The sequence below is a fragment of the Salvelinus namaycush genome, chromosome 8 (genome assembly GCF_016432855.1).
Source record: "Salvelinus namaycush isolate Seneca chromosome 8, SaNama_1.0, whole genome shotgun sequence".
Lineage (NCBI taxonomy): Eukaryota > Metazoa > Chordata > Actinopteri > Salmoniformes > Salmonidae > Salvelinus > Salvelinus namaycush.
In genome coordinates this window covers 20,259,690-20,269,259 of record NC_052314.1, presented here as the reverse complement: position 1 = coordinate 20,269,259, position 9,570 = coordinate 20,259,690, and the positions used below count along the sequence as shown (strand labels likewise).

The 9,570-nt window shown below is 45.0% G+C and overlaps 1 protein-coding gene across 1 annotated transcript in view; it reads right to left on the bottom strand.

Annotated features, from left to right (window-relative positions):
- The window catches only part of LOC120052501 (glypican-1-like), a 72,932-nt gene that overhangs the window by 9,871 nt on the left and 53,491 nt on the right, over nt 1-9,570 (bottom strand). Inside the window, exons 2-3 of the mRNA XM_038999450.1 lie at nt 5,619-5,777; nt 202-596 (exon numbers count right to left, since the gene is read on the bottom strand). Coding sequence (XP_038855378.1) covers nt 202-596; nt 5,619-5,777 — 554 coding nt within the window. The remainder of the gene's footprint in view (nt 1-201; nt 597-5,618; nt 5,778-9,570) is intronic.

Sequence of the window (9,570 nt, the reverse complement as noted above, 5' to 3'; positions counted from 1 at the left end):
ACACTAACTCGTAAAAATCCCAATTTGAACTGGTTGAGAGGGTTTCAGTGTGTGCTGTAGGATGTGAGTAATGTGTGTTAAGGTGGTTAATGGTTAACGGTGTGGCAGATGTGAGGTGATAATCTCAGGTATAAAAAGCACAGCCATGTTTATCAGAGGCAACAGCACGTGAAACAGCACAGGTCTCTACAACAATAGTACCTGGGAGACTTTGCGGACCACCTCTCCACTGACGGTCAGGCCCTGGACGAATGACCGCGCCGCCACCAAGGCCCGAGTGACCTTGGACTTGAGGTCGCGGGGAACATCCCCAAAGGGCCGCAGGGTCTCCGTCTGCTTGGCGACACACTCCAGATAGTCATCAGTGAGAGTGTACTGTGGGAGGGCGGAGGCCTTGAACAGGTGCTCCAGCAGCCGTGCCCAGAAGTCGTTGAGCGTCTCCTCCAGGTTGACAGCGGAGCCACGGTAGTAGCGACGCAGGTCAGTGTACAGGTCCTGGAACACAGGGGCGTTCTTGGAGTAGAGGGAGCTCAGTTTGGCCAGGAAGGACTCCTGGAGGGAGCGCTCTGAGCTATTCAGGAGGTCTGTGAAGTATGCTGAGGAGAGAGGAGAGAGGGACGAGGAGTCAAATACTGGACTAGTCAGTTGTATTTATAGGACAGGAGCAGCACCTATCAATGCCTTTGCCAGACCACAAACAAGGCCTAGGGAGCGTAGAGTGAGATACATTTCTTTACTTGAGGAACTTGAGGCAACCGACCAATCAAACACGAAAGAGATTATGAAAGAGACAGGCCTCCAAAGCTCTTTGGTCTAGTCTACAAAAGGGTGATCAGGCTCATTCACACGCATGGTCACCTGCGCCTGGCTGGAGATGCAGGTGTGTGTTTCATTAAAACTGCAGGATATCCTCTCTGTTGAGTCTAATGTGACCAGTAGACCAAGACCAAAAATCAATCTTTCCCTCTCTGACACACACACACACACACCTGGTTGGTCTCCAGCTTCCAGCCATAACAACATTAGCTCCATCACCACCTGTCTGTCAAGAGAAATAGCACTTACTGGCCTTCGGCACCTGTCAGGTCTACTGTACAGTATATTAGAGATTTAAAGCACTACCCATTGGGCACACACTGGTTGAATCAACGTTGTTTCCACATCATTTCAATTAAATTACATTGAAGCAACATGGAATAGACATTGAATTGATGTCTGTGCCCAGAGGATAAGGTCTTGGTGCTATGTAAAACATTGAAATAAATGGGAGTGTGGAAATGAGCAGATTAATTTGGCCCATCATTATGACCAGGGCATAAGAGACATAATACTGTATATATATGCACAGTATCAGTCAAACGTTTGGACACACCTACTCATTCAAGGATTTTTCTTTATTTTTACTATTTTCTACATTGCAGAATAATAGTGAAGACATCAAAACTATGAAATAACACATATGGAATCATGTAGTAACCAAAAAAAGTGTTAAACACATCAAAATACATTTTAGATCCTTCAAAGTAGCCTCCCTTTGCCTTGAATGACAGCTTTACACACTCTTGGCATTCTCTCAACCAGCTTCATGAGGTAGTTACCTGGAATGCATTTCACTTAACAGGTGTGCCTTGTTAAAAGTTAATTTGTGGAATGTCTTTCCTTCTTAATGCGTTTGAGCCAATCAGTTGTGTTGTGACAAGGTATGGGTTGTATACAGAAGATATCCCTATTTGGTAAAAGACCAAGTCCATATTATGGCAATAACAGCTCAAATAAGCAAAGAGAATCAACATTCCATCATTACTTTAAGACATGAAGGTCAGTCAATAATGAAAATGTCAAGAACTTTGGAAGTTTCTTCAAGTGCAGTCGCAAAAAACATCAAGTGCTTTGATGAAACTGGCTCTCATGAGGACTGCCACAGGAAAGGAAGACCCAGAGTTATCTCTGCTGCAGATGATACATTCATTAGAGTTACCAGCCTCAGGAATTGCAGCCCAAATACATGCTTCACAGAGTTCAAGTAACAGACACATCTCAACATCAACTGTTCAGAGGAGACTGCGTGAATCAGGCCTTCATGGTTGAATTGCTGCAAAAAAAACACTACTAAAGGACACCAATAAGAAGAAGAGACTTGCTTGGGCCAAGAAAGACAAGCAATGGACATTAGGCCGGTGGAAATCTGTCCTTTGGTCTGATGAGTCCAAATTTGAGATTTTTTGTTTCAAACTGCCGTGTCTTTGTGAGACGCAGAGTAGGTGAACGGATGATCTCCACATGTGTGGTTCCCACCGTGAAGCATGGAGGAGGAAGTGTGATGGTGTGGGGGTGCTTTGCTGGTGATATTGTCTGTGATTTATTTAGAATTCAAGGCACACTTAACCAGCAAGGCTACCATCGCATTCTGCAGCGATACGTCATCCCATCTGGTTTGCGCTTAGTGGGACTATCATTTGTTTTTCAACAGGACAATGACCCAACACACCTTCAGGCTGTGTAAGGGCTATTTGACCAAGAAGGAGAGTGATGGAGTGCTGCATCAGATGGCTTGACCTCCACAATCACCAGACCTCAAACCAATTGAGATGGTTTGGGATGATTTGGACTGCAGAGTGAAGGAAAAGCAGCCAACAATATGTGTGAACTCCTTCAAGTCTATTGGAAAAGCATTCCAGATGAAGCTGGCCAGTTAGTGGTGGCTGCTGGTGAAGCTGGTTGAGAGAATGCTAAGAGTGTGCAAAGCTGTCATCAAGGCAAAGGGTGGCTACTTTGAAGAATCTCAAATATAAAATATATTTTGATTTGTTTAACACTTTGTTTGTTACTACATAATTCCATATGTGTTATTTCATAGTTTTGATGTCGTCGCTATTATTCTACAATAGTAGAAAATAGTCCAAATAAAGAAAAACCTTTGAATGAGTAGGTGTGTCCAAACTTTTGACTGGTACTGTATATTTTAGGAACTCAGTCAGGGTCTCAACTTACTGTTGAGAGTTAGAATAGTATAGCATCAGCAGTTTTTCTCTTGTTATGGTAGTCACTGACAGTCAATCAATTAGCCCATGTCAGCTACCATTTTTTAGATAGGTAAATTAATCTAGCCAGCTATCTTGTAGTAACTTGTAGTAATCGTGGTAGTAATCATAGTCGAATATCGACCAGGCACAAAGGGCACGTTCCCAGGGGCCCTGACTTCCAGGGGGCACCCATTGATTTTGTTTGTCACTCTTACTCAGATATCATATTAACTTGGCATAAGTCAGGGCAAAATTTGTAGAATTGCAGGAAATTTGCTTGAAAACGGCAAAAGTGTCTCTCCACCCCATGGCATAATATGTAGAATAGCAGCAAACTTGTTTTAAAACTGCAACATTTTCTCTGAGCCCCATGACAAAATGTGTAGAATTGCAGGAAATTTACTCAAAAAATGTTTCCTCTCCGCCTTCAAAAGGGAGGCCACTAAAATGTTTTGCCCGCAAGGTTTTGCTTGAGGCCCCCAAAAGACTAGGGCCCTGATTGTGACATACAAGGAGGAGTGCTCTAGCTTTCCTGACAAATGAGCTATAGACACTGTTAGAACCTGTGAATTTATCTGTAGAACTGTAGAGCACTTTTTCAGCTGCAGTTCAGTTCACAGCACTGTGCGGGTACACTCTTAGAAAAAAGTGTTCCAAAAGGGTTATTCGGCTGTCCCCATAGGAGAACCCTTTTTGGTTCCAGGTAGAACCCTTTTAGGTTTCATGTAGAACCCTCTGTGGAAAGGGTTCTACATGGAAACCAAAGGGGTTCTACCCGGAACCAAAAAAGGGTTCTACCCGGAACAAAAAAGGGTTCTACCTGGAAGCAAAAAGGGTTCTTCAAAGGGTTTTCCTATGGGGACAGCCGAAGAACCCTTCTTGGTTCCAGGTAGAACTCTTTTGGTTCCCTTTAAGGTTCTAGATAGCACCTTTTTTCAAAGAGTGTATAGTGAGAGGAGAAGAGAAAAACAAAACAACAAAATCAACAAGGGACAATGTCATTGCCCCATATACCTCCTTATTGAGCCTTGCAATAAAGCGGCATATGTTGAGAGTTACAGTGTCAGTGGGAAATGTAATACATCTCTGTATCCTCCCATTCTGCTGACACACTGACTGGGCTGCTGCTGCTGCCTGCTGCTGGAGCTGACCCCTATAGAAAGAGGGTTAAGATGGGCAGACTGCCTCTGACTCTCCCTCTAATCTGAGGTTTGCATGCTGGAGGAGAGGGGAGGGCCTGGGTGGGGCCTGGGAGTGCTGCTGCTGCTGTGGAGATGCAGTAAAAACCTGCATTTATTTGAGCGAGTCCAGGGCCCACGCCCGACAACCCTGAACACAACCAGATGGCCATGTAGCTCTTACCGTCACTGCTCTCCGCGTCCTTCTGGTCCTTCTGTTTCTACTGCTCCTACTGCTACTACTCCTGTCCTCTACTGCTGATCCGACACAGCTGCAGTCATATCAAATGGGCTTGAAACATCCCCTGCACACTTCAATTTCCTCCTCTCTCTATCGCTGCTTCATGTAGCTATAGCTCTCCTGCTCATTCCTCTTTGATGCATTGCTTCATCCTCATCAACATCTGACTTTCCGCTGTCTCTGTGGTTGTAACCTCCTGATGTTGAGGGGATGAAAAGGGGTTGTGGGTTTTGGGGTGAGGGAGCTGTACTGTATGCAGCTGGACTAGCTCTATACTGTTCTGCCAGCCCAGCCCCTGTGTGTGTGATAGTGTCCGTGTTGTTGTGTGGCCCAAACCTTCCTCCTGTTGCTAGGCTAACTCTGCCACATCAGTCACAAGTATTTCATCTCGCTGCGTAAATCAGAGCAGCCCAGCAGTCCAGAAAGTGCAGAAAGCAGGAGAAAAAGGAACTGGAACTCCCCATCTGACAAACACTGCCTGACTCATACCACCATACCCTCTCCTCTTTCCTTCTTTTTTTAATTCTTTCAAATGTCCATTAGCATTGCCAGCATCTCAGCCTGTGGCAGTGGATAGGAGGAGGAGAGACAGAGGGAGGGCTCCCTGCTCCCCCCATCCCCACCAACCTGTCAGACGGTGTCTGCTAGGTTCCATGACTCATTACCACAACCAATCATAACTCACTCTCCCAACCGCCCGCAATCTCCTCCCTGTCTCTGTGTCTACTGCTCTCTGTCTATGCCACTCTGATGACAGCTAGGGCCCATCAAAGCAGGAAATATGACTCCATGCCATCATCCCCAGTTCCTGTTCTAATTTTATGTTAATCAGATGGATGGATGGAGGTCCAGATTACTTGTGGGGGATTTATTTCCCTGAGCAAACAACCGTGTTTCAGGCGTTATCAGCTGCTGTCATCGGGGCACCATATCCTTTGGGCCACACTGGTCCTGTAGCTGGAGCCTCAGGACTATATTGATTAGTTTATAAATAGAGTTTATCAGTGATGTGTTAAAGATTGCAGTCTTTAAAATTCTCAGAACAAGTCAAGGACATCATCAAGGGCATCCAGTTCTTGAACTCAAAGATCACACGCAAATACGTGTGTGTGTGTGCGTGCGTGTTTGTATTGTCAGCATAGAGGAGTGTATGCGTTCTGGGAGGCTGCTACTCACTGTCGAAGCTCCTGTACTGTGCATTGAGAGAGGCCTGTAGCGAGCGTCCAGCCTCTCTGACCAGGCCCTCAAACTCCCTGCGACTCAGGTTGGACAGGGTCTCCTCCATGGCACTGGTACAGCAGGTGTACCCCTGGGGACAGATCCGAAGGTGCTCACCTACACAGACGTAAGACAGAGGAGAGGACATGTTTAGGGTTTTATCCACAGTACATACAAACTATATTTCCATACATTTATTTTGTTCTTTCTGTATTTTGTTCATACAGCAAAACAGCACAACTGTGATGGTCATTGTATCTGATAAACTGAAAATGGTCCATAATGGATTGCTACTGGTCTCTGTAACCTGTGGAGTAATCAATCTCTTAAGGATCTAAAAATAGCTGTGCAGGCCCCTCTGCTTCCCTAGAACCCACAGTAATAAGAAAGAGAGAGGATGATATCTCATTGTTACCACCAGTTCATTACACTGACCTACATGCCATCACATGGCCTCGGGCCCTCAGGACCCCAGAGGTGGAGGAGGCAGCCCACTGGTTATCACATATCACCTCTCCCCCTCTCTCTGACTGTCTCTGAGCAACACATCAGACCAGTGTCTGTCAGACTACAGCCAGAGAAGAGCTTAACCAGAGAGAATAGAGATGAGCTCAGTCATAGAACAGAGATATTGATTATGTTAAAGGACACAGTGGGATCAACTCAAAGAGCATGGAGGTGAAAACTACACTGGAGAACGGGCCATTCCAAAGACTCATATATAAAAACAACCAGATGACATATACAGGTAACTGCCAAAAACACGTGTGTAAATGAGGGATACAAAGTGTATTAAAAGCAGATGCTTCCACAAAGGTATGGTTCCTGAGTTAATTAAGCAATTAACATCCCACCATGCTTAGGGTCATGTATAAAAATGCTGGGCAGGCCATTATTTTGGCCATTATTTTGGTTACCATGGCTATGCCCCATGAGATGACAATGCCCCCATCCACAGGGCACGAGTGATCATTGAATGGTTTGATAAGCATGAAAACAATGTAAACCATATGACAACGCCGTCTCAGTCACCAGATCCCTACCTAATTGAACACTTATGGGAGATTCTGGAGCGGCGCCTGAGACAGCGTTCTCCACCACCATCAACAATACACCAAATCATGGAATTTCTAGTGGAAGAATGGTGTCGCATCCCTCCAATAGAATTCCAGAAACTTGTAAAATCTATGCCAAGGTGCATTGAAGCTGTTCTCGCTCATGGTGGCCTAACGCCCTACTAAGACACTTTATGTTGGTGTTACCTTTATTTTGGCAGTTACTAATAGAAGAATGGCGCCGTAGGGGTTGGCTGCCGTTTTACGGACTCCTAATCAATTGTGTTATTTTGTGTTTTTGCATTGTTTGTAACTTCTTTTGTACATAATGTTGATGCTACAGTCTCTTATGACCGACAAGAGATTCTGGATTTCTGAAAAGCGATCACTCACCTCGAACTGGACGAAGATTATTTCTTTAATGAGTCTGACACGAAGGATATAATGTTGTTTCCTGGACAAGGCCCAAATCCCTGTTATTCGCATGAAGAAAAGAAGGAAATACAGTAGACACAGATCAGGGTGCCTTGTGAGAATTCGACGGTGACCCGCCTCCACCATCCGTTCTATTGGCCAATGTGCAATCACTGGAGAATAAACTGGATGAGCTCCGTTTGAGACTATCCTACGTACCAACAGGACATTAAAAACTGTAATATGTGGCTGAACAACGACGATGATATACAGTTGGCTGGGTTTTCCATGCATCGACAGGACAGAACAGCTACGTCCGGTAAGACGAGGTGTGGGGGTGTGTGTCTATTTGTCAATAACAGCTGGTGCGCAATGTCTAATATTAAGGTAATCTCGAGGTATTGCTCGCCTGAGGTAGAGTAAGCTGTAGACCACACCATCTACCAAGAGAGTTTTCACCTATATTTTTCGTAGCCGTCTATTTACCACCACAAACCGACGCTGGCACTAAGACTGCACTCAACCAGCTGTATAAGGCAAACAAGAAAATGCTCATCCAAAAGCGGCGCTCCTAGTGTCCGGGGACTTTAATGCTGGCAAACTTGAATCTGTTTAACCTCATTTCTACCAGCATGTCAAATATGCATACAGAGGGAAAAAAACTCTGGACCACCATAACCCCACACACAGAGATGCGTACAAAGCTCCTGCTGAATCCTGCTTACAAGCAACAACTAAAGCAGGAAGTGACTCGCTCAATACGGAAGTGGTCAGATGACGCGGATGCTACTCTACAGGACTGTTTAGCTGGCACAGACTGGAATATGTTCCGGGATTCATCCAATGGCATTGAGGAGTATACCACCTCAGTCACTGCCTTCATCAATAAGTGCATTGACAACGTCATCCCTACAGTGACTGTACGTACTAGAGGTCGACCGATTAATCAGCATGGCCGATTAATTAGGGCCGATTTCAAGTTTTCATAACAATCGGTAATCTGCATTTTTGGATGCCGATTATGGCCGATTACATTGCAACCCACGAGGAGACTGCGTAGCAGGCTGACCACCTGTTACACGAGTGCAGCATCAAAAGAACCTTGTGGCTGCAAGGAGCCAAGGTAAGTTGCTAGCTAGCATTAAACTTATCTTATAAAAAACAATCAATCATCACACAATCACTAGTTAACTACACATGGTTGATGATATTACTAGTGTAACTAGCTTGTCCTGCGTTGCATGTAATCAATGCGGTGCCTGTTAATTTATCATTGAATCACAGCCTACTTCAACTTCGCCAAACGGGTGATGATTTAACAAAAGCGCATTCGCGGAAAAAGCACAATCGTTGCACCAATGTACCGAACCATAAACATCAAAGCCTTTCTTAAAATAAATACACAAGTATATTTTTTTAAACCTGCATATTTAGTTAAAAGAAATTCATGTTAGCAGGCAATATTAACTAAGGAAATTGTGTCACTTCTCTAGCGTTCAGTGCAAGCAGAGTCAGGGTATATGCAGCAGTTTGGGCTGCCTGGTGCACAGCGCTGTTTATGACTTCAAGCCTATCAACTCCCGAGATTAGGCTGGCAATACTAAAGTGCCTATAAGAACATCCAATAGTCAAAGGTATATGAAAGACAAATGGTATAGAGAGAAATAGTTCTATAATTCCTATAATAACTACAACCTAAAACTTCTTAACTGGGAATATTGATGACTCATGTTTAAAGGAACCACCAGCTTTCATATGTTCTCATGTTCTGAGCAAGGAATCGCTTTCAAGGAGCAGGACACTAATCCGAACACTTATAAGATGTAGCAGAGCTTGCAAACTACTATGGACTACAAAGAGAAACCCAGCCATGAGCAGCCCAGTGACGCAAGCCTACCAGATGGGCTAAATGTAGGTAGCCTAGTGGTTAGAGCTTTGGGCTAGTAACCGAAAGGATGCTGGATTGAATCCCTGAGCTGACAAGGTAAAAATTGTTCTGCCCCTGAGCGAGGCAGTTAACCCACTGTTCCCCGGGTGCTGAAGACGTGGATGTTGATTGTGGCAGCCCCCCCACACCTCTCTGATTCAGAGGGGTTGGGTTAAATGCAGAAGCCACATTTCAGTTGAATGCATTCAGTGGTACAACTGACTAGGTATCCCCCTTTCCCTTATGCTCGCGTCGAGGCAAGCAACACTAAAGCATGCATGTGAGCACCAGCTTTTCCGCACGACTGTGTGATCACACTCTCCATAGCCGATGTGAACAAGACCTTTAAACAGGTCAACATTCACAAGGCCGCGGGGCCAGATGGATTACCAGGACGTTCCCAGAGCATGCACAGACCAACTTGCAAGTGTCTTCACTGACATTTTCAACCTCTCCCTGACCGAGTCTGTAATACCTACATGTTTCAAGCAGACCACCATAGTCCCTGTGCCCA